The 25,393-nt window shown below is 55.6% G+C and overlaps 1 protein-coding gene across 1 annotated transcript in view; it reads right to left on the bottom strand.

The window, feature by feature from the left end:
* Positions 1-22,953, bottom strand: part of SRRM3 (serine/arginine repetitive matrix 3) — a 55,612-nt gene extending 32,659 nt beyond the window's left edge. The window contains 2 exon segments of the mRNA XM_023655414.2: positions 1,803-2,067; positions 22,817-22,953. Coding sequence (XP_023511182.1) covers positions 1,803-2,035 — 233 coding nt within the window. The 5' untranslated portion in view covers positions 2,036-2,067; positions 22,817-22,953.
* Positions 22,954-25,393: the final 2,440 nt, after the last annotated feature.

The raw sequence follows: 25,393 nt of genomic DNA on the forward strand, positions 1-25,393 counted from the left end.
GAAACCATGGGGCTCTGCGAGGGGGAGGGCTTTCAGAAGGAAGGTTCCTGTGAGGAGGAGAGGGCTCAGTGAGGGGAAGGGGGCTCAGGAAGGGGTGGGGCTCCATCAGGGGAAGGGGGCAGTTTCTGAGAACAAAGCACAGAAGGCTGGCCCTCTTCTGTCCCAGTTATCCCTCCTGTCCCCCAACCACGCCCACCTGCCCACACTCCCTTCACTCCTGGAGTCGCCCAACTCAGCAGGATTTGCAGGTATCATTACGGTCTGGGGTTCTCTCTGCAGGAGGACACTCCCTCTCAGCCCCTACTCAACTCTGCCCCTGGGGATCTCATTTCCTCTGCCCACTTCCACAGCTCATCAAACCTGTTCTCACCACCAGCTGGAGGCCTCCTTTCATCTATCTTCAGCAGCCTTCCATCCATCCATCCTTCTCTGCAGGGACCTCCCCACCCCTACCTGGTCCCCAGCTGGAGGTGAACACCAAGTCCCTGTGCCTTAGTCTTTTTCTTACAAGTGGCCCTGCCTGGCAACCCGTTGGGGGCCCTGGATCCAGGCCTAGCCTTGGCCCTGCCTTCCTGATGGCCTTCAGCAGGTGACTGTCTCTGTCGCGGCCTCAGTGTCTTCCCAGGCTCCACAGGGACTGTGAGCCATGTCTTGGCTGCTTCCTGGGAAGCCCAGGAGGCCTGGAGGGACTGACAAAGGTGCAGCTTGGAAGGACCGCTGTGCACAGGCTGTCTGCCATGATGCGGCTCCGGGCCCCACTGCTCTGGGCATTTCTGATTTCTCAGCTCACTGACAGGGCCAGTCTGATGAGCCAGACCTGCTCCCCACTTTGACTCTCTTAACAGCCAGCCCGCTGGTTTCAGAGTACTCAGGGTAGATGCAAGAAGGAGCCTTGGGACCACCAGCTTTCCTTGGAGCTGCACAAATGGGAAGCCTTTGTTCTTCGTTTCTTTGCCTCTAGCTCTATGTGTGAGAGCTGTCCTGTCTCCTCTGGACTTTCAGGGGAGGTCCCTAAATCCTTACTGACTGAGCAAGACACAACCTGTCCTTCTCAGCCTGATGAACTCCTACTCACCCTTCAAAGCCCACTCAAATGTCTTCTCTCAGAATCTCTCCTCTGAGCTCCTGAAGCACTTGGCCCTCCCCTGTTCTGTCCTACAACCACGATTCTGATCTGTCTTATGGCGGAGTTGGTCCTTAACATACTCGTTTTCCTTCTGAGATGGGGAGGGAGCAGGGGAGCGGGGGCCGTCTTTGAGGAAGTGACTCCAGTCCGGCTCTGGGGCCCAGAATTGCCCAGCACAGTGTCTGGCACACTTGTGTGCCTCTCTGGCTGGTTCTGAACTAGACAGAGTGAACCTAAGCTCGTGGGTGTGGCTGCCGGCTGGGAGTTCTCTGCTGAAACCACACGCGGCCCTCCCACAGAGCAAGGAGCCACTGTGCTTTCCTGCCTGGCTGCGGCACCTGCTTGGCAGAGACCCGGCAGCCTGAGCCTCTCATTTTATAGAAGGGGAAACTGAGGCCTTGCGCTGTCATTGATGTTGACATGCCTCTCTCCCCAAGAGGACAAGATGTTTCTGGAAGGCATGGACTGTGTCTCCTTGGTTTCTGTGAATCTGAGCCCAGTTCAGAGTTTGACAAAGAGCCGACGTTCAAGACAGCTTTTTGGTTGAATAAACAAAGTTCAGCGGGGCTTGCCATGGTTCTACCCCGCTGGTTCAGACTCTGGCCCTTTGCCTGACTGGCTCCCGGGTCCCAGCGCGCCCGGCCCCGCCCCCGCCGGCCAACCCCGCTTGGCTCACCCCTGCTCCTCCATCATCTCCTGCAGCTCCATGCACTTGAGCTCTACGCGCCGCTTGCGCTCGTGGTCCAGGATCTCGCGGTGCGCACGCTTCACCAGGCCCGGCTCCGCGGCGCGCAGCTCCTCCTCGGCCCGCGGCCAGGTCCCAGAGGAGGCGCCGGGCTGCGGGAAGCCGTTGGCAGCGTCGGGCGGCGACGGCATGCTGGCCGCCCCGTTGTTCACGCTGGAGGACATGGCGGCTGGCCCCGGAGCCGCTGGCCTCGGCCCTGTGGGACAGACATGGACACCAGGCGGGATGGTCACTTCTCGGTCACCTGCTAAGCTCCTCTCTGCGCGGGTTAATCCTGGAGCTTTAAAGGCCCACTCACGGCTCTAATCCGCTTCCTCTCCTGCTGCAGAGGGGCTGCCGGCCCATTCGCACCTTTGGGTCACACCTCAGGGCACGAGCGGGAATTGGACCCTGGGCTTTCCCCATCTGTAAGGTGGGTGGGTGCAGGCTGGACTTGATGGCCCCTGAGGGCGCTTAGCTTCATCTCCAGGGACCTGGTAACCCGCTAGGGCAGCCCTCTCTGCCTGTACCAATTCCCGGGCCTGAGCGCCCAGCCCCTGCTACACAGCTGCTTGCAACTACGGGGCAACCAGATGGGTCTCTGGGACAATTTTTAGTTTTATTTTTCTTTTTCCTACAGGCTCAGTTTAAATGCCTTCTTCCCCCAAACACCCGTCGTCCTGACTCTGGCCTGTGGGGTCACAGACTCCACATGCTCCTGCCTCTGTGTCTGCTCCCAGGGCAGCCCCCAGAAATGAGAAGATGGAGCCTTCTCTGGGCTCCCGTCCATTCCCACCACGGATGCAGTTTTTGGTTTCCACTTTGATCTGTCCAACTTCTCCAAAGCCAACATTCCAGGGGGGGCCTGATTCAGACGGAAGCCCACCAGTCTGTCCCCTCCTTTGTTCTGAAACACGGCTTCTGAGGATGTGACCAAAAGTGGCACTGACATTAGCTTTCCAGACAGCCACATCCTCCTGCAGGCTCAGGGTGATGTGGGTGTCAGCACAACCTGGGAGGTAAGAAGCCTTGGCTCCACGCTAGACCCAAATTAGAGCATGGGCTCGCACACGTGTGCACACACACACATACACACCAAGGAACTATCTTAACAGAAGGGAGGCACCTCCTGAGCTATTTCCATTTCCTTTCTCCAAGGCTCTGCCAGTTGCTAAGCAACAGAGAGGCCTCCTTCCCAGGGAGTGGGATTGGAGGGAGGGAAGGGGTGGAGGGAGGTGGGAAGAGAAGAAGGGATGGGCATGTCTGGGCATCCCGGATGGGGCCTTCCCTGCAACGCAGCCCCCCAACAACACTCCCCTCACTCAACACACACTGGCTCAGAGTGATGGGGTGGAGGATGGTCAGAGCCACCAAGACTGGAAGGCAGAGAAGAGAGAGGGGGACCACGAGAGGCACAGGAGGCTCTGAAGGGTACAGAGTGAGAGGCAGTGACAGTGGTGATGAGAACATAAGCTCCTTTCATATGTCCATCCCCCTAAAGCCCAAGTCCCTGGGTTCTAGGCCAGGCTCCTCCACTCTTTGCTGTGTGACCCTGAGGACATCAATGACCCTCCCTGAGCCTCTGATCCCTACCTGTGTCTGGCAGCATCTTCCAGACTCTTCAGGAGAGGAGGGTTTTGGGGGGTTTACAGACCAAAGCTGTCCTAACCTCTCTTTCCACCCGTGAACTCTGCTGGCTTCCCGCCTCTGTCCTAGCCTAGCCCTGCACCTCAGCTCTGGCAGGGCTTCTCCTGGGGTGCCCCACAAGCATCACCCACTCACCAGGCCTCACACAGAGTCTGGGAGCCCTGCTGCCCACCTGCCTTGACCACGGTGCTTGGCTCAGGGGTGGCCCTTCCGGCTGTTGGTTACCTGAGCCCAGGACATGTGTGGAGCTTTAGATGCCTGTTGCCCTGGCCCACTGCAGCTTATCTGTCACCAAGTTTGGCCCCTCATCCCGTCTTCTCAACATCACTCACATTTATCGGCTTGCTCTCCTCCAGTCACTACCTCAATCCAAGCCCCTCACTCTGGTCTATTGCCTCAGCATCCTGCTGGCCCTCCTGCCCTCTCCGTCCTGCTCCATCAGTAACCTGGGAGATGGATCCAGGAGCAAATCAGACTGTGTCATGCCCTGATTAATAGCCTCTAGTGGCTTCCATCACCTTGGCTTAAAGTCTTGACGTGGTGTGCCTTCTGGTCTAGCCGTACCCCTCCCCACCCCTGACTCCTACACAGATTCTCCATCTCTCTTGCTTCCAGGATTTTCCAATTGCTGCTCTCTTCCCCTGGGACACTCTTCTCCTGCCTCCTATGTGTCCTCAAAGTCACTGCTCGTAGGCATCACCACCTTCTGGAAGACCTCCCTTGGCCCTCTGGCTGGTGCCACCCTCCCAGGGCTCTCACCACTCACTGTGGTCACTGAGGGCTCACAGGTCTGGTTCCCTCTGGGCTAGGGGCAGTTTAGCTTTCAACTCCAAGTGCCAGCAAAGTGCCTGGGCAGGTAGGGCTCAATGCATAGGAAGTGAGCAAGAGAAGACTATTACAATGGGAGGTAGGATAGAGCACTGCCTGGCACAGTCGTTAATACAGCCTGCAAGACCCCTTTGTATTTTGCCCTAGGCTGTCTTGCAGCTTCATCCCTTGCTACATCTCATCCTTCAACCAACATCCAGCCTCTCAGCCTTGGTCATCTGTACCCAGACACTTCTCACTCCTTTGTGCCTTTGCCCATGAGATGCTCCTATGCTGGAACTCTGTTTTCCCTCCTCTCCACCTAGAGGTTTCAGCCCAAATATCACCTCTTCTGGGAAGCTGGGCATGCCTCTGAGGAAGGATGAGTCATTCCCTCCTTGTGCTCCCACAGCTTTTGTCCTCACCTCTTTAGATACTGAGGTTCAACTTGTTGCTTGCATCTTACCCCTGTTTTGGACCATGAACTCTTGGAGGAGAGGAGGGTCCCTTCATTCTGGCTCCCCAGAGCCTACCCAGCACCTGGCAATGCAGGAGGCATGCTGACAGTGTGGGGAGAAGGTGCTCAGGCCCCAGCAAGGGCCCATGGGGCCAGGACTTGAGTGATGCTGCTCTGCATGCTACCCCTCTGACACCAGCAAGGCTCCCAGCCTAGAACTTGGCCTGAGGTCCTTGAGGGCAAGGGAGGGGAAGCTGGTGGGAGCAGTTCTGAGCGCACTCAGATCTCCAGACCCTGAGAAATTCTATCCCCAGCACTCGGAGAATGCCTGGGTAAGATTGCTAGGCTGCTGAGGACCATCCTTCAGGATTGACTGAGGAGGAAGGGAGGGAGTGAGAGGGCGCAGGGGACAGATGCAGTATGGATTCACTGGGACAGCTGGTGGGATCTACCAGCTTCACCTAGTGACTTGGACAGCACCAGGCAGGAACCTGAGGCAGATTATTAAAAAGATGACCCCTGAACCCCTAGAGGAGGGGCCGGGCTCCTAAGAACGAGTCATTGCACACCATTCCCACTTCTGTCCAAGTTGGGGTGGCTGGGCCAGCAGACTGGGGAGTTACTGCGGGCACAGGGCCTCCCTGCAAGGCATCCGACGTTGTCTTTTACAGAATCCTTGTGAGATTTCAGAGGGAGAGAGAGACACTGTGCTGGGGAACTAGTTCTGCATGGTTGTGATTAGTGGATAGGTTGGCCTATGCTGGAAGGGAGCTGATTAATGGGTCAATGTCACATTAGATGGAGGTGTTGAGTGGAGGACCATAGGGCACTCTCCTCACCCATGTCTGATCCAACATGTTCACCTTGACCGATGGAACGTTGATCACCTGATGACCAGATTCACTGAGGATGGCACCTTGGAAGGCTCATAAATAGAGTCAGAATCTAAAAGGGCTGAATTGACTGGAAAGATGGAATCTAAGAAGGTGAAACAGGATGGTGAGAAATGTCTCATTCTGAAGCTGAGTCCCAAACTAACTTTCTAAAATTGGAAGGGATAGACGTAGTTTAGAAGCAGAATATTTAGGAAGGACTTAGGAGTTTTCAATGGTCACAGACTCAATTGGAGTCAGTATCATAATGTGGCTGCCAAAAGTGCATGTTATCTTAGGCTCCATCAACAAAAATACAATATCTAGAATGGGGAGATGATAAGAATATACAGACATTCAGAATCCCTATCTTCAAATACTTGAAGGATTGTCGAGGATTTAGGCCAAACCTAGCTGAATCTGCTAGGAAGCTTGTTAGAAGTAGGTAGCGTTGCCAGATTTGGCAAATAAAAATACAGGATGCATAGTTAAATTAAATTTGAATTTCATGAATTTCGTATTTAGGACATCCTTATACTAAAAAAAATTCATTGTTTATCTGAAATTCAAATTTAACTGGGTGTCTTATATTTTCTATGTCAATCCTACCTGAGACCCACCCCAGACCTACTGAATCCAAGATCTCTGGGGGTGAAATTGTTATTATTCCCCGAGTGATCCTGATACAGACTATCCATGGACAAGCAATTGGGAGCTGGTGTCTAGAGCAGCGGTTCTCCAGTTTTATTAGGCATCAGTGTCATCTGGAGGGCTTGTTAAAACACAGATGACTCGGCTCAACCCCCAGAGTTTCTGATTCAGTAGATCTGGGGTGGCGTCTGAGAATTTGCATTTCTAAGAAGTTCCCAAGTGACCCCGATGCTGCTGGTCCTTGGACCACACTGAGAGGAGCAAGGACCTAGCCAATCTGAGTGGTTCCAGAAGAAAGCCAGGACCTCTGCAGGGAAGTCGTCTAGAGTGGACTTCAGTGAAGCCCAAGAAAGGATTTTTCCCCCAGCAATCAAAACTTAAAAAAAAACCCAAACACTTCAGTTCATCCCAGAAGGCGGGAATTCCCCATTATAAGAACTGTTCCAACAGGAGAGAGACACTATATTCACTCAACAAACACCCAGCATCTATTCTGGGCTCCACCCTATGAAAGGCTGGGGATTTGGAGATGGAGAAGACCCCGTTTGGCCCTCTAGGAGCTCACACGCTGGTCTGGGAGACCAAAAGGTATCAGAGTGTAGTGTGAGAAAAGAGAATCTGAGAAAGGTCTGCAGCTCTGCCTGGTCGATCGGGGCAGGCTCCCCAGAAGGGGTGGGAAGGGGCCAGAGATGGGGACACCAGAGCAGGTGATGCCTGGACCACGATTCAAGAAATAAATGGACAGGCTTGGCAGGACTGTGACTGACTGGTTGTGGGGGTGGCAGCGGGGGGCGGGGGAAGCATGTTGGATGACGTTGGGTTTCTCCCTGGCTTGGGTGACCAGGTGGATGGTGCAGCCATTTACTGTGATGGAGAACATGGAGGGAACTGTGGAGGTACGTTGAGAGTGGGGAGCTTGCTGGGGTCAAGCAGGCAATGGACTCTAGAGCCCTAACCCTGACCTTAACTTTTTTTTTTCTTAAAGATTGGCACCTGAGCTAACAACTGTTGCCAATCTTTTTTTTTCTTTCTTCTTTTTCTCCCCAAATCCCCCCTGTACATAGTTGTATATTTTTTAGTTGTGGGTCCTTCTGGTTGTGGCATGTGGGACGCCACCCCAGTGTGGCCTGACGAGCGGTGCCATGCCCACGCCCAGGATCCGAACTGGTGAGACCTTGGGCCGCTGCGGTGGAGTGTGCGAACCTAACCACTCGGCCATGGGGCCGGCCCCCTGACCTTAACTTTTAAAGTCTTTGGGGACATTGACACTTCATGAGCAGCAATGAGAGCAGAAAATTTCTCTACTGCTAATTGGCTGTGAGACCCTGAGAAAGTCTCTCCTCATCTCTGGACCCTTATTTCTCCACTGGACAATGAGGGGGTTGGACTCAAAGATGCCACATGTCCTTTCCTATTCTGGAAATCTAGGTAATACTAACTACATATATATACTACCAAGACTTCAGCCCGCCCCCTTCCTGCTGACTTAGTCGGTGGCCGGACCCACACCAGCCACCCCCAGAGCTCAGCCCTGAGGCTGTCCCCAGCACTGGGTCAGGTCCCAAGGGTAGGCCCAGATGCTGAGCTGGCCAAAGCCATGTGCAGATTAAGTCACGAAGCTCTAATTTAGCCAGCAGACAGGGGAGCATCTCCTCTTCTGCCAGCCAGGAAGTGGCTAAAGGACCAGAGCCCTGACTTCCAAGCCTCATAGCTGAGTCCCTGGGTTTGCCTCCCTCTCCCAGACTCAAGTGCGAGTCCCTTAAGGAGCCCCGGCCAAGGGCAGGATGGAGCACAGTCTGGCTGCTGGAACTGCAAGTCCAGCCCTGCAGGTAGAGATTAATTGAAGGTGAAACAGCCCATCTATACAGCAGGGTCCAGTCTGCTGACAGGTACAGAGGCCTCTCAGCTAATGAGATCGTCACTCACCCTGGGGCACAGAGGGGTAGGATGCTCAGGCCAGTAGTGATCTGGCTAGGTCTGGGGAGAGGGAGATGTGGACCACGTATATGTCTGAGGGGGAGGCTGGGCCCTGCCTGGGGAACCCTGGTTTGACGGCGACACAGCGCCACGCTCTTCGGGAACTCGTGAGCTGTGTGACTTTTGTCATGAGACTTAAACTCTGTGCCTCAATTTTTTTGCCTGTAAAATGGGACTAATAATAGCACCCTCCTCATAGATTTGTTGTAAAGAACTAATACATGTGAAATGCTACCACAGGGCCCAGCATGCAATGAAGGTCTCATCAGTGGTACCGGTGGTCGTTATTATTATTATATCGGTGGTGACTGTCCTCTTTTGGACGTGGTGGGTGCAAGGAGTCCCTAGACATCCAGGGGAAGATGCCCAGGAATCCTTAGATCATGGGTCTGGTGCTCAGGAGGCTGAGATTTGGGAGTTGCCATTATGTAGCTGGCGACTGAAACCTGAGAGTGAACAAGGTTGTTGACTGTGGAGGGAGAAGGAGAGGGCAGAGGCCAGAGCCCAGGGCATGGGGTGGGTGTCATTCCACCCCAGGGATGGAGGGATGACCTGGGCCACTTTCCCCTCGCCTCTCTGGCAAACTCCGCCCCTCCCCATCTCTCGCGGCGCCTCGGCCTCCAGCACCATGGACAGCACCCACGGCGCCAACCCGTGGCCCCGTTTGCTGCCGGTTCAGAAGCCTTTCTCGCGCGGGGGGCAGCACCCATTCCCCTGAGGGCTCTTTCCCTGCCCTGCCTGCCAGACACTCATTCCCCCAGTGACAACGCTAGGACTCAGGGCCTGCACACCCTCAAAGGTACAGATCCCCACAGCTTCAAGTAACCTCTCAATCCACAGTCACACACAATTTAACTACCTTCTTGCCACTAAAGTCTTTCTGCTGTCTCCTACTGGCCCAGGAAAGTGGAGGGTGGACGAAGAGCACTGAATTTGGAGCCAGAAGACTTGAGCTTGAATTAGACTTCACAACTTCTGCCTGGGTGACCACAGAAACTTATTAAACCTCCCTGAGCCTCGATTTTCTCTTCTATAAAATGGAGACAATACTCCCTACCTCATAGCATGGTGGGGTCGTTCATTCTTTCAGTGACAAGCTTGTTATGAATACAGATCTTGAATTCCAACCCCTGCCCCGTTCCGGGGGTGGGAGGGGGGGAGGCAAAAAAGAGACCAGAGAGGGTCTACTTTCACCTGCAGTGGTCAGGGAAAGCTTCACAAAGGCAATGGTGTTTGAATTGGCCCTTTGAAGGATGAGTCTTCTCTATGTAAGGAAGGAGGAGTCCAGGCACAGACAGCACAGGCTGAGAGGAAGGGCATGGCAGGGTCCAGGGACCGGGGACTAAGAGGGCCAGGGTGGCGTGGGATGCTTCCCATGAGGGTGGGGGCTGCAAACACAGAGTGAGTCTTTCCAGAGAAAAAGCCGAGTGTGAGGAGAGGGGGTGGGGAGGGATGTGCCTCCTGAGTTTCCTGGAGGAAAAAAAATCTTTGTAACTGTCAGAAACGTGATGAAACTGACAAACACACATGAAACCAGGTACTTAGGTTGTGAAACTAAGTCTGGGTTTTGCAGAACGAGTATACAACAACAAAGGTTTGAAAAGACATTTTATCAAGCTGGAAAAGAAAACCCATCTCCATTGTGTACAAGGAATCTAGGCATGCCCCCACCCTGCCCCAGTCCTGGGCAGTGAAGCCAGCCTGCACCTACAGCACCAACGTGTCCTCTGGAGCACTGTAGGGAGGGGGCTCTCTTGTCAACCCTTCCCTTCCTTGTGGGGACCCTTCTTCAGACCTCCAGCCTGTGAGCAAGAGCATGGAGAGGGGGCAAAGGTAATCAAGCAGTAGCTAGAACAAACTGGAAGCCCTCCTGATGCTCCCTGACCAAGAGGGTGGGGCTGAGGGGTAGGGACCACAGGACCGGGAGATAGCCCCTCAGCTTTAGGGGTGGGTCACTCATTCATATCACAGTTAGTCAGTGAGTGGTCACTCTGGGGCCCACCAGAAGACGAGAGAATGCAGGGGGAGAAGGACTGATACCAGCAAAGTAGCAAGATAAGGGCTGGGATGGGGGACATGGTAGAGACCTCAACTAAGTTGGTGTGTGTGGAGGGGAGCATAGCTGGGAGGTCTTCCTGGAGGAAAGATCTTTTTTTTTTTTAAAGATTTATTTTTCCTTTTTCTCCCCAAAGTCCCCTGGTACATAGTTGTGTATTTTTAGTTGTGGGTCCTTCTAGTTGTGGCATGTGGCATGCCTCCTCAGCATGGCTTGATGAGCGGTGCTGTGTCCGCACCCGGGATCCGAACTGGCGAAACCCTGGGCTGCCAAAGCAGAGCACACGAACTTAACCACTCGGCCACGGGGCTGGCCCCTGGAAGGAAGATCTTGAAGTGTATGTAGGAGCTGGTGGGATAAAGAAAGGGAGCAAGGATGTCTTGGGCACAGTGTGGAGCACGTGGGAAGCTGATGAAAGCACAAGGGCTCCTCTGATTTCACTCTAGGGTCAGCCACAGAGATGAGGCTGAGAGATGAGGGAAGAGAGATGGAAGAGCATGGGCTTGTGCACAGCTGAGCACCATGGGACAGGAGGGGACTGGGGAGCTAGGGCTGGAATCTGTAGGCAATAGGGAACCAGTGAAGGCCGAGGAGCTGGGAAGTCACAGTCAGATTTGCATTTTGGAAAGAGTTCTCTTGCTGCCTTGGGCCCTCACTTTTGGTGACCCCTGCCCTTTGGAGAAAGGTCTGACCTTAAGGGACAGGCTAGTCCACATTAACCAGGACAGACTTGTACAGATCGGCAAGTGGCAGAAGAGCCAGCCCGGGTTCAAATCACTTCCTCTGTGCCCTTAAGTGACTTAACCTCTGTGCTCAGTTTCCTCATTTGTAAAATGGGGTTAAAATAAGTAACCCCTGAGGGGTGAAGGCATTAACATATGTACAGTGCAGCGCCCAGTAGTAAGTTCTATGTATAAGTGTTAACCGTCAGTATTACCCACAAACACCGCCAACCAGGCTAAACCACATGAGTTCATCAGTAAGAAACATAAATCAGCGTCCATCAGAATGGATCCGGTAGACAGTGTGCATTCCAAATCAGTACAAACTGGTGAAGACGCGTAGGTCATTTTTCACAGATACCAACCAGTAGAGACCAGTACTTGCTGGGAGAAAGGCACTGGGGCAGCCAGCAGTGAGAGAGTTAGCAGAGGGAGCTTCTTCCCTGCCTCCTTGGAGTCTCTCTCGGGAGGCCTGGCACCGCTGTTTGTTACCCAACCCTCGAGAAGATGCTGCAGGGAGGCAGGGAGGAGGTTGAAAGCCTTCTTTTCAATTATTCAGCAGCCCAGCTTCCTGCCGCCCCTGCTGGAGCCAGAGGAAGGCCGTGACCAGAACCCCCAGGCTGGGTCTGGCTGGGTTGAGGGGAGGAGGCCTGCGCCACAGCCCTCGCGGGCCCGCTCCTGCCCTCCGCCATCCGGCCCTGCGCTGGGCCCAGCTGTCCCTGGACAGGGCTGCGAGCTGTCCCCTTCCTTGCACTCTCAGCCTGTGGTTGCAGCGGAGGCCGTGGGGCTGGACAAGTTCCCAGGGCTGAGGTGGGGTGTCCAGGCAGGCCAGGGAGGGAGGGCAAACCCACTGTCCGCGGGAGAAAGCCCAGGCAGCTTAGCTGGCACCTGGGTCCTGGGCAGCCTGTCCAGACCGCTCTGCATCTCGAACACATGGCACTCTGCTCCGCCCGAGAACACACTGGCCCATGCTGCTCCCTGCGCCTAGAACGCCCTTCCTCTCCGTTCATCCTGCAAGACTCTGTTCAAGCATCACCTCCTCCGTGAAGCCTTCCCTGACCTCTGGGGGACACATCTCTGCTGTGCTCCCAGAGCCTGACCCTCTGGTTACCATTCTCACTGCCTACCTTATTCTATTGCGACTGTGCACTCCCTGGCCTAGTGAGGGCTCTCCACGGGCAGTGACTGGGTTGCGTGCATTTTTGTGTCCCTTGTGCCCAGCACAGAGCTTGGCACAAAGCAGCCATCTGCGAACACATGTTGAAATTCAGCCTGTGTTTGAGCTGATTGAAAGCTCACTACTTGTTTTTCACTAGCTCCAGCCCTGGGGACCTCAGTGGACAAGGTCCCTGGTTACCACTCTCAGTATGTCTAGACCATGTGCGTGTTGACACCTGTGTGGGTCACATCGTCATATACTTTGTAAGCCCTGGAGTGCAGCTCTGTCTTTGAATGGATAGGAAGGACTCGCCTGGCACCCAGGGCCCGTGTCCCTGTTCCTGTTGGCTCTGATTTGGATTCCCAGAGCAGAGGCTGGGATCTGGGTGGCAGCTCCCCAGGACAAGGAGGCCTCAGCTGTCTGCTCCCTACAGAGGGGCCCACAGATCAGGCAATATAGGCTGGGGAAGATCAGTGCAGACTGATGAAGCTCAGGACAGGCCACGGAGAGCCTGAACCAGGACTTCAGACTGGATCCAGCAACAGAGGACAGTGGGAACCCACAGACCGATGCAGACCAGTATGATAGGCCAGTGGAATAGGGTAGAACATGCAGGACTGCTCACTGAAAATAGTACACACCAGTTCAACCCAGTAGGCAGACCTGTATAGACCAGTACTGATACCAAACTAACACGTGGTCTCCTCTTCCTACACTGCAGTGGAACAAAGGAACCCTTGCCACACCAGCCCGCTCTGCTTCTCCATGGGGCCCTCGCTGGCCCGGGAGCTGCAGCTTTTCAGCCTTTCACCCTGTGGCTGCCTGAGCTGGAGTGGAGAACTGGGGAGTGGGGAGCCTGAGAAAGAACCTTTTCATGGCTGAGCTGTCACTTATGGCATGGGCTGCTAGGGAGGTGGTGATCTCTGTGTCCTGGGGAGGGTCCCAGCCAGATGGCCTTGGCAAAGTGTCCTAGGGAGAGCGACCTGTGTGTCAGGACTCCATGCTCTCCCAGGTCTGTCCCAAGCTGGCCTCTGAGGCTGACCCTAGAGTGAAATCAGAGGAGCCCTTCTGCTTTCATCAGCTTCCCTCACCCCTTCACCTCCTTCTCCCTGCCAGGAGCAGACCCTCTCAGGCTTACAGCTGGCAGTGGGGCTGAGGAAGGGTGAGATGGGCTAGAAACCGTCTGACCAGATCTCTTTTCCTTTTGGGGCTTCAGTTTCCCTATCTGGATGAAGTGTCCGAAGGCTGGGGCCAGGGTAGGGCTAGGCTCTGGGTCCCTGGCGGTCCAAGACTGAGAAGAATCAAACTTGGGTGGTGATGTGCCTCCCCAGCCCCTATCAGCAGGAAGGGTATGTTCTGGACAGACAGATAAGCCCCTTCCACCCAATGGGGAGAGTGATGGGAGAAGCCAGGGGCGGCTGCCTCCACTGCCCACACAATCTCATTATGGAAAATTCCCTCTATTGACTCAGCTCTAATCAGGCAGCTGCCCTGGGCATCCCCCCCAGGTTTCTGCTGGGCTGGGTGAGATCAAAGAGAGAGCCGGGCTGGGGGCTGGAACCTCAACTGCCATTCCCATCGATCCAGATGCGCCTCTCGTTGCTAGGCAACAGCCTCCAGTCTCTTCTGGTCCTTCCTCCCCCAGGGGCTGCAGGATCGGGCAGGAAAGGGAGAGACCCCACATTCATTCTTCAGCCTTCTCTTACTAAGCTAGAGCTCTCTGTCACCAAAGCGGGAGCCTCTCCTCCTGTGCAGGAGGTGCCCCTCGTTCTGGGAGCTTGACTTTCCCCCCAATGGACCCCTTTTCCTCCCTCACATTTGTATTCATCTCCAGAATACTTGAAATCCACACCTGCTCTGCCCCATGTAAGCACTCTCTCAGGAAGACAGGCCAGGGAGTCACCAGAGAAGGGAAGGGATCTTCAGGGGGTCAGAGAAAAAGTCAGGATGAGACCAGGCTACCAAACTTCCAGCCCAGCTTTGGACGAGATGTGGGAGCCATTTAGTCTCGGGAGAATGGCTCTGAAGACAAATTCACACTCCCAGTTTTGAGTGGGTTGGCTTTTTTTTTTCTTTTTCCAAAACGTAGGATGCATTTCATAGTAGTTTTTTCTTTTTTGTTTCAAGTGCTATAATTTAAAACTGTAAGTTGTGTTTTGAAACAGGCATAAAAATGTACTGTGGATTTTGGGGGCTGTAATTGACTAAATAATGCAAATTGATCATTTCATCACAGTTTAATATTTTGCATATTTTATCTACCCTATACTGCTCATCCTCCCCCCACGCTCCCCCCTTTTTTAAACTGAATATGTGTGCTTCATCCTAGCGGTTGTTACGTGGTGACCTACTTATATCATGGCTGGTTTAGGATTTTAAGGTCTCTCCCCTCCAAGGTCTTCACAGCTCTTGGGGATGGAAAGTCGCTGGTCCCTCTGGGCCCTCATCAGACCTTTTTTTAAGCAACTAAGGGAGAGAAAGGGGTGATACGCTTCCCAAAGTGTGAAGAGCCAGAACTCAGGGGTCCAAGGGCCCAGCCCGGAGAACCGCCGGGAGGGGCACAGTCCCTGGGCAGCAGTCCTGGGGCTCCTGGTCCTGCCACTGCCTGCCACCTGCTCCCCCAGCTCCACAGCACAGTGACAGCTCCTCCCCGCCTCCCCTGCCCAGCTCCAGTCACACACTTCAACTCTGAGAGGCACAGCTTTGTAGGGTCCTTGACAAATGGTAGCCAATTAATGTCAATTAATCTGATTAGCCTAAATAGTTAATTAAGCAGTTAATTAACAACATCATTGACAATAACCTACGGCTCCTCGGGGATTGTGGGTGCGAGGCAGGAATGGCAGTGGGGGTGCCCTCCTTGCTCTGGGAAGTGGCAAGCCCCTTAAGGTCAGATTGGGTTCGGTTGCTGCTCATGCAGCTGTGGCCTCTCTGAGCCTCCACCTTGCTCTGCCATCAGCCCCAGAATTGTCACCAGGGCGTCCAGTCCAACCCCAGCCACAAGCCCTCCGCAAGACCATGTCCAGGGGTGAGAGGGTCTGAATTCTGTGGGAGAAGTGGAACCTCAGCACAGCAGAGAAGAGAGAAAGGCCTCCTGTCTGGGAAACTGTTCCCCACTAAGATCCCAGAGAGGAGCTCCTGCCTCCACTGCCACCGTCCCCACCCCAGACCGTGCACCTCACAGCTTACAGCACCCATCAGGGCCATGGGCTTCCCCAAGCTGCAGAGCAGCCCTGGAAAGAACTGTCACCCTTAAGCCAATCCGACAGACGTGGAAACCGAGCACCTCCCATATGCCAGGCCCTGTGCTTGCAGTGGGACCTGCAACAACGAATAACACGGGGTCCCTGCCCTCAAAGAGCTCCTCGTCTAGGGCATCACAGAACAGTGCAGCCTCTGTGGTTCTACCACGTCTTAGCTGAGCGATGCTGGTGACGTTATTAAGCTCTCTGTGCCTCAGTATCCTCTGCTGTGACCTGGCTCCTTCATAGGATGTGTGCGACTGAATGAGTTGGTACACTTGCAGCCCTCAGAGCAGTGCCCAGCATGGGGGAAATGCCAGGTGAGTTCCTGAGGATTACTGGGGGAGAGAGAGGGTAAACGACCGGGCAGGATAGAGTGTAAACGGTGCTGAGATGGGGCAGCACAGGGCACTTGGAGGAATGCGGAGGGAGGAGAGAGCAAGACGTTGCACAGAAGAGGCGAGCAGAGGCTGAAGCTCAAGGAGAGAGAGGATGAGGGACAAAGGGCATGTGCAAAGCCACAAGGCACTAGTTCTCAGCTCTAGCATGGACAGACCCTCAGGCCCTACACTCAGACTCTGAATGGGTGGGTCCCAGGAATTTACTTTTCATAGACTCTTCTGGAAATACCAAGGCAGGTACTCTGCCCCTAGAGACCACAGCTGCAGTGGTTCTGGGTGTCCCAGGTTGGGAGGAGCAGAGCCCCAGTGGGAGAGGCCCCAGGCCATATGACCCGTGTCCTGAAAGCACCCCACAGGCCCCCCTGTTCTCTCCATCTGTCCAAGTCACGCTCGCCCTTTGGGGGTGACCTTCCTGAAACAGCTCTGGCCGGTGCTTACCTGCTGGAAACATCCTTTGGTTTCTCTGCTGCCCACAGAAGGCCAGCCTCTCTCGACTGTCACCAAGGCCCCTTATGAGGCCTGCCTCTCCAGCTTGGTCCTCTGCCCCTTGGCTCAGGCCCCAGCTCTCCAGCCACACTTTCTCCAAGTGCCCAGAGCTCTCTCCTCCTCCCTATCTCTGCTCATGCTGTTCCCTCTCCCAGAAATGCCCTTCCTCTTTTTCTTCCCCCTGCAAGCCTGCACTCATCCTATAAGGTCCATCTGTGAAGCTGGCTCCAAAGTCAACCAGGGAGGCAACCCCACCCCACACCCTCCCAGTGCTCAGCAGCCCTCAGGATGCTCCCACATAACCCACATCCCAACCCCAAACATCCACCAGTATGTGGGCCTCGCTCCCCACCAGGCTGAGGGCAGCTCCTCCCTCTCCCCAGTGCCCAGCACAGGGCTTGGGGATCACAAGGATAACTGAGCGTTTCAGTTCAGAAGAGCTGCTGAGCAAATATTTGATGAATGAAAGAATGACCATCTCTGCTTTCTGATGTCTGAGAAGCAGGGGACAGAGGAAGAGAGAATTCGGGAAGCAGAGAAGGGAGGCGTCCTGGGGACAAAAATGAATGGATCACAAGGACCCAAAAGCATATGTCAAACTGCGCCAGACAGGGAAGGGAGACAGGACTGCCTGGAGGCAGGACCTGCCAAGAGTCCCAGCTTCCCTACCATCCCAGGAGCCCCCTCTGGCACCCTTTTTGGAGAAGGGGTGGCTGGGTTCCTCTGCCAGTCCTGAAGCCCACTCCCCCAACCTGGGGTCTCTCTGATACTGAGGGCTGTGCCAGCAGCTAGGATGGACACGGAGGGCAGGCTGCCCCATCTCTCATCCTGCCCTTGCCCCTCCCCACGGGTCTTCCTTTCTCCCTGGGTGAACCTAGCCTGGAGCACGTGCACGGACACCCCTGTCAAATCACCCTGAGGCATGTCTCCGGTACCTGTGTCCCCTCTTCCACGGTGCCATCGCCTCCTCCCTGGTCTCTTCCATGACTCCCATTGTTTCCCAAATAAATTCCCAGCTCTAACAGTGGTTTTCAAGGTCCTTCAAGACCTGACCCGGCCCTCCACTCCCCCTGGGCTGCCCTCTGTTCCCAGGCACGCCCCTGTGCTGTGGCGATGTCAGATCATTCATCATCCCCTTAGGTCACAGGATGTGTCATTGCCCACACTATTCTCTAGAGTGCCATGCCTCTGCCTTCTGTCTGGCACCTTCCCTGTCATTCTCCAAGGCCCAACTTAAATGTCCCTCTTCCAGAAGCCTCCTCTGGCTGCCCACATGGCTGTGGGCATCTTAATCCCAGCAGAACCTCAACAGGATGTCACTGTCAGTTCCCTCACACCTCCCCTCCCGCTAGTCTGGGAGCTCCTCAAGGTCAGGGTCGGTGTCTGATTCCCCTTAGAGTCCTCACTGTTCACACTCTGCCTGGAAAACAGGAGGCGCTCAGTAGATGTTGACTCTGTGGTCTCAAACACTCAAATGGCAGCCGTCTCTGGGAGTGCACTGGGTTTTATCCTCGCTCAGTGCTTTCAGCCCCATTCCCTGAGTCACTTCTCATAGCACACCTGGAGACAGGTGTTATTATGCCCCCTTTGCAGAGGAGGAAAGAGACCTGACTGTGGAAGTTGGGGCCTAGATGTGATTGGAGCCCAGGAGATTGGCAGTGGCTTGATTCCCAGTTCTGAGCTCTTTCTTCTCAGGTCCTGCTGGATCCACGTTCTCGCCCTCCCAGCGGGCGGATGACTCTCTCATGCTCCCCCTCCCCTGGCAGCTTTGGCCCTCCCCACCTCTGTCCCTGGCAGAGGGTTGTGCGGAGGAAGCAGGCCCACCTCAGTCCCTGGTTTACCCTGTCACGGGCCGCAAAGCCATCCTCTCCAAGGGAAATCCACAGCCAGCAGACCCCAAAGGTGTGCCTCACCCAAGAGGGCAGGGGAGGGGCAAGGTTCTCCCCACAGCTCTCACTGGCTCCCTGGGAGCAGTTCCACCAGTATGGCCATTAAAAGGATGGCTTTTGAAGAATCTCCAAAGACATCAGAGAATTCTCACAATAGGGGGAAAAAATAGGATGCCAACTTCCCCCGACAGCATATTCGCAGCTATTTAATGCTGGGCGTCTACGAACACATGGACAAAACCCCGGGCGGAAATACCCTCGCCGTGTTCACAGCGGCTATCTCTGGGCGGTGGGACTACAGACGATTTTTATTTTCTCCTCAGTTTCTCTATTTCCCAAGTCTTATACAATGAAGATGTGCCATTCTTCAAATCCAAAGGATTCAATGAAACTTGCTTTTACCTGTCTCTATCCTGGGGAGTCCTGGGGAGTGGTGGTGGGAATGGGGCTCAGTGTGAGGAGGGGTCTCAGAGCCACAGGCCATGCTCAAAGCTGGAAATGGGCAGGCCCAGAGCTCCCAGCTCCGCAAGCTGCCCGTACCCCAGGGTCCGGTTCACTGGGCCCAGGCCGCCTCATAGCCCTGCCAGGCCCCGGCAGGATGCTGAGGGAGCTGTGGCACTGCCCGCCGGCTCCAGCTGGCACAGCAGCCTCTGCAGTGGGCAGGAGGCCAGGCGGGGGCGGCAGGAGGCTGAGGCCAGGCTGGCTGCCGAGGAAGCAGCATCGCAGACGGTGGGCTGGCGGCTTTGGGCTATGGGGTGGGGGAGTCCCTGAGGGCTGGGGGCTGCTCCGGAGCCAAGGCACACAAGGTCACCTAGGCCTTCCTCCCAGGCCAGTAGTCAGTCTGGACAGCCTGAACCCCCTTCACCTGCCCAGGCCCCCTCAGAGCCCCGTTCTGGATGACATGAGTCAATGGGCCTTGGCCTCTGGGGATGGGCTGTCACCCTCCCGTGCTCATCACCTGGAAGAAGGTGAAGGGGCAGGAACCCAGAGGTCTCAGCAGGCACTGAGCCATGGTGAAGACCTAGGCTGGGCCAGGCTGGGGTCTGTCATTGTTGCTAACAAGTCCCTCCCTGTCACAGGTGCCTCTGCTCTTCTGGGCCTCCTGCCCTCTCACAGATCAATCTCTCCCCTCACTGAGCACTCTCTCTCCCCAACCCGCTTCCTCTCTGCCCGCCCCCCCCCCCCCCCCCCCACTGAGTGCTCCTCATGGATCCTTTCTCTCTTCATTCAGCCCTTCCACCTCTCTGAGCTCCCCACCCTTTCCCTGAGCCCAGGTATTGGAATTGAGAAGGAACTTCTCCATTTCTCGTCTGGCTGCTCCTCCTTGGCAAGCCTGGACCAGTCGCCATACCAACCCACTCCCTCTGCAGGGCCCTGTGTCCTCTCTTCAGAGCGTAAGCTACAAAATCCCTCCGTCTCCCCAGGACTCCATGAATAAGCCTCCATCACCACACCTCTGCTAGGGCGCACAGCGTGGGATAGGGCACCCGCGCACGTGTGTCCTGGGGGCCTCCTGGACTGTGGTGAACAACTCTGGGAGGTGTGTGGAGGGCATCTTCAGTTTCCTGCAGGTTGCCTCAAATCCTGAGCCACCAAAGAGCCCCAGGATCTCCACGTGAGCTTGTCCTGGAGGCCTCTCCAGGTCATATTTTCCCCCTTGAGTTAAGACCCCAAGTTTGAAGGTGGGAAGGATGGGTGAATTTTAAACCTCAGCTCCAAATAATAAATCACACCTTGAAACATTGGAGGTGACTTCTACCTCTGTCAATGGAACCACAGGCTTCCTGACACACAGATTTATAAAGCAGAGCGATCTTAAAGTCTTGGTGCTGGCAAGGCCTTTGGGGAGTCATCCAGTCAAACCCCATCAGTTTATGGTTGAGGACACCGAGGCCCAAAGACAGGAAGGGAGTTGCTCAAGGTCACACAAGGAGCCAGAGTCAGAGCCGGGCCCAGAAAGAAAGGCCTTGGATTCTCGTCCCAGAGCCCTTTAGTTACCTCCACCACATGCCACTCCACACCCCCCACTGGCCCACAGAGCCCTGAGTGAACCTCCCTCATGAGAGCCTGGAGGACTGAGCATGGAGTGGTGCTGTGGAAGCCACACTGGGCCCCTGAGGTAGTGGGCTAGGTTTGCACCCAGACCTTGCTCTGTGACCTTGGGAAAGTCACCTCACTTCCAGGCCTCGTTTTGCTCCTCTGTGAAAGGGAGACAGCGGCACCTTTGGCACAAGTTTCCTTGAGGATGAAATGAGATACTGGAAGTGAAGGTCCACGGCAGGGCTCAGAGCGTGCGCAGGAGCTGAGGAAGAGAGGTTGGGCTCCCCCCAGTCTTCTCCGCAGAGCCCCCCGCTGGCGGCTGAGGCAGGAGGAGCCACGATTCTGCCCCTGTGGGCAGTAAGCAGTGGGCAGAGGAAGAGAAAAGTGAGCAGGAGAGGCTGACCCCAGCAATGCTGGCAGTTGCTTGTGACCATGGCCCCATCTCAGGGGCTGAGGGCTAACCGCTGAGAAAGGAACAGGCAGTCACCGGCTTGCTGAGGTCAGCAAGAGGCTGGCAGGCAGACGAGGTGAGAAGTGGGTGCAGCCGTGAGCAGATGGGCCTGCAAGACCCAGACTCCCCCTCTGGCATGTGGGACAGTGGTGGGGGTGGGTTACAGTGGGGGGCACCCAGCTGGCCAGTTCAAAGCACATTCTACCTCCAAATATCCCAGTGACCTTGGGGGAGTCAGCTCCTCACTGCACTGCTCACCGTCACCCATATGCCTCAGGCTTCCCACCTGGACAGCTGGCATCATGAATCCAGAAACTGGCATTTGACTGGGCCTTGATATCAAGGGGCTGAGACAGGTCATCAGCTCCACTCCTGCCCCAGGGAAGACAGCTTGGATGGCTTCATGACCTTGGGAAAGTCACTCAAGTCTTGTTTCTCAGCTGTGAAATAGGGACAATGATGGCTTCCCTGTGAAGTTTTTGTGAGGATTAACTGAGCTAGCTATAGCATTGTGCCTAGCACGGAGCCTGGTAGGAGGCCCTCAGCCAATGTCCACCACCTCTGGGAAGACAAAGATGCGCTTCAAACAATGCTGAAAACTTTCCCACCTTTATCCAGCTCCTCCTTAAGAAACTCTTACTGACGTACAATTTACTAACACTTGCCCAGTATTTTATAGTTTCAAAGTAGTTTCCTATCCACTATCTGGATTACTTCTTTGAACAGCAAAGTAGATGCCGTTAGCCCTGTACCTGTTGTACAGATTGGGAAACAGGCTCAGAAAGGTTGAGTGTCTTACCCAAAGTCACATAGCTTAGATTTGAACCTGAGTCTCTCAGACTTCAGAGTCCACAACTCCTTACTGCACCCACCATCACCTCTTAAAATCCAGTCAACTCTATTCATTCTTCAAGAATTCCTCCTCCACCCCTCACAGGAGAGTGGGATGGGGCACAAAGTTAAGAAATCAAAAACTGGTATTGTGTGGGAGCAATTTCTTAGCCAGCTTGATCCTATTTCTGGTAGGGGAAGAATCTGGCACATGCCGGGGCCATGACCTTAAGGAGGCCCCTGGATGGAGAAATTCTCCAGCCCCTGCCCTGCTGTCCATCAAAGCATTTGCCTTTTCTCTTGACACAGGACAAAAGACCAGCCCAGGCCCCCTGATGCCAGAAGTGGGTGAGTGAGTAAGGGGAGTAAGAAGTTATGGCTGGGATGGAGCACAGGCATTGGAGTACCAGGACGGACCTGGGTGCCCTTCTCTTGCTCTACCCCAAATCCATCCCCACAGTGGACCTGCTGCCAGGAGCAGGAACTGCAGGAGGCTTCAACTGTCCAGGCAGGAGCCCTGGGAGGGAGGGGGAGGAGGATGCAAGGCAGAGGCTGCGTCTCTTCTTTCATTTCTCCTTTTTACCAGGAATTTGCTCTGGGGCTGGGCTCACTCTGAGCTCCAGAAACTCTCCCTGGGCATCCAGAGAGGCCACAGAAAAGCCCCCTAAACTCCTAGTGGCTATTTTCTCTTCTGTGTCCTCTATCGTCTTCCTAGTGTGAGAGTAAATGCCATCCTGTGTGAGACCCAGTTCTCATTGCCAGCTCCTGCCTCCCAGGGGCACTTGGGCAGCTGGAAAAGGGGCCAGACTGTCCCCTGTGCTGCCACCTCCTGCTGGACAGAAGCCCAGCATTCAGGAGGGGGCCTCTTCCCTCCACCCCTCCGAGTGAGCAGCATCTCCACAGGGTCCCTGCATTGGTCTCTCCCTTCCCTAGGGAGCAAGTCCTTCTCCTCAGTTGGGGGAGGGCAATTGGACTGCAGTTGGGGGCCTCCCTTGCATCCTCATGGGCCAGGCCATGGTCATTTTACCCAGGGCAGTCCTGCCCATGACCCGGCAGGGTTCTCACTTTCTCCATCCCTCTCAGCAAAATGAACAACGTTCCTAATCTCTGTTCCCTAGGTGACTCGCACCCTCTACCATACACTGTAGCAGTCCCCTAACACCTAACCTCTGCTCCGGGCTCTGTGAACCCTGGGCCCTGGCCCGGCTGGGGAGGCCCAAGGTTCAACCCAGCCCCAGCCCCTCTGGGAAATGCCCCCGCCCCACCGGGGGCTCTCACCTCGCCGCTGATCGCCGCACTCCGAAGGGCGCTGGAGCCAGGCCCTCCGGCCCCGCTTGTCCGGGCCGCCTCCGGGCCGCCTCCTCGGCTCTGCTTGGCAGGGCAGCTCCGCGGCCCCCGCGGCCCCGCGCCCTCCGTCTCCCCGCGGGCGCCGCCGCCGCCGATTGCTGAAATGCTGGACAGCGCACCACCATGGAGGCGCCTCCCTGCCCGCCCGCCGGCCAGAGCGGCTCGGCGCCCACAGCGCCCTCCGCAGGCGTGGAGGTCCCCACCGCGAGCGGAGGCAGGGGACCCACGCGTCGCGGAAGGGCTCTCCACCGCGGCGACATTTGTTCCACGCCTTGCGGGTGGGGCCACGCCAGTCCCAGGAGGCTCCTGGGGCGAGGGAGCTTATTAATTTGCAGCTGGGAGTGGAACTCGGTATCCTGAGTCGTCGCCAGGACACTGTCCGGGCAGCGGGTGTTTAAGAGGGCCAGATCCTGCTGGGAGACACGCCCAGGACGTCCCTTTCATCGTGCCTCTTGTGGCCGGACCGAGGCTAGGCGAGGTGGTGGGGGACAGCCCAACGGCGAGAGATTTTGAGAATGGACTCGCTGGACCTTTGGTGACTCCGGATTCGGTGTCCGGAGTCCTGAGTTCAAGTCACCCTTGGATTACTCTTTTTGTGACCTTGGGTGGTCTGTCCCTCCTGTAACTCCTGCCTCCCTTCCCTTGACTGAACAGTGAATGGGTTGTGTGGAGGAAACTCAGGGGTGGGGGCAGGCTCTAGAAGGGGCTTTGGAAGCCCAGAGACCTTTCTGTAGTGGAAGCCAGGAACATGGAGGCCTTTGCTTGGAGCCACCAGTGGTGTCCACGTGGGTGTCTCAGGAAGCGAGCGGGACTGGAAGTGCCAGAGGAGGCCTGAGCTGGGCCAGGAGTAGAATGAGGCAAGTGAGGTGCCCGGAGCACAGATTTTAAGAAGACATTTGTGTGATCCTGAGAGTCATCCGTGGATCAAGTATATGTTTGATGTGAGTCTGTGCGGGTTTATGTGTGTGTGTGTCCATCTGTATATATGTGCATCTATGTGCATCTGTTTCTGTATCCGTGTCTGGAATCTGTGTCTGTGTGTGCTCTCCTCCCCTCCCTTTCCCTCTCTTTCCCCCCAAATTTCTTCACCTATGTGTGCCTTTGGAGTGTTGGTATAGTGTGTGTGTGTGTGTGTGTGGTGTATGTGTTAGAGACATGGAGAGAGAGTGGTTGGGATCCTGGATCTGCAGGCCCATCCCAGTCTGCAGAACAAAGCTCGGGGTGGGGGAGAGGGGTGGGCTGCGGCTGCTGCCGCCATTACCACAGCCCCATAGCCCCAGGGGCGAGTCCTCTGTTAGTCTCCTGCCTTCTGGCTGCATGAATATTTCATCTGCTGGGGCCTTGGGCTGGCCTAGCACCAATGTGCTTGCTTCCCCTGCCAGGGACACGCTGCCCCCTTTGCCTGGCTGGGCCTCCCAAGGCAGAGCAGGGAGTAGGCAGATCAAGGGCTGGGAGAGTGCCCTCTGGAGGGCCCACAGGCCTCTCCTTGCCTGGGGAGCCAGGGCTGGGTGTGGAGGGGGCAGAGGAGGCCACAGGAGGTGCAGGGACACACCATCCTTTCTGAGGAAAGCCCATTCCTTAAATGAAGTCAAGTCGGCTTTATGATACCTCGCCACAATGATTTGGTTCCTGACCAGCCCTGGTCTCAACTCTGTTTGGGACTAGTACCTGGCAACACTTCGCCCCCACTGGGCACACCTCCTGCCCTCTCCTCATCTGCTGAGGGTCCTGCAAGCTGGCTGCTGGCAAACCTCCCCCGCCGTCCCTGGTCCTCTGTTCTATTACACGGAGGGCGGGGGGAGCCCTGGAGGCCTGGGCAGTCTCAGCCCCAGAAGCCCTCTCAGCTCTTGTACTCCCTTGCCCTGGCTCCAAGGAATAGACCTCTGCCTTGGTTTCCCTACCAGCCTGCTAATTTTCCAAAAAGATCTCCTCTTTTGTTCCTCTTTTCAACAAAGGGCATCACCATCTGTGCAGGGTTTCTCTGCTCGCCCCTCTGGGTCTGCTCTCTGCCCTGCTCTGGGCCTCGGGAGGCTGACGTCTGCAGACTGACTACCCAGGTTCCCTTGTCCTTGACTTTTGGTTGGCTCCATCCAAGGGGAAGCATCACCAGGAGAAGGAAGGGTGGGAGGAGAGAGAAGTTAGGTATATATTCCCCTCTGAAGTCCTGTCCAGCTCTGGTCCAGTGGCCCCTCATCTATGGCTCCAGTTCTTCTGACGAATCTCTGGCATTGGGTTTCCTCCCTGTGGCCCTTCAGAGGTGGTAATGGCTCCCGTTGTTATAAGTCTCTGGGTGCCTCTCTAGCCCTCGTTGGTCTGTTCTCGTGTCCTTGCCTGCACCTCTGTCCACAGTCCCTTCATCAAGCTCTCCTCACTTAAACCTTTGGAGGTGCTGTCTGCTTCATCCTGGGTCCCTGACCCATGTCTCTGTCAAGTCCAGACTCTAAGCCAGAGCCCTGGGCGTCCCCTGAGCCTTCCAGTTGCCCCTTCTCCCTGCAGACCTTCCACCGT

The sequence above is a fragment of the Equus caballus genome, chromosome 13 (assembly GCF_041296265.1).
Source record: "Equus caballus isolate H_3958 breed thoroughbred chromosome 13, TB-T2T, whole genome shotgun sequence".
Taxonomy (NCBI): domain Eukaryota; kingdom Metazoa; phylum Chordata; class Mammalia; order Perissodactyla; family Equidae; genus Equus; species Equus caballus.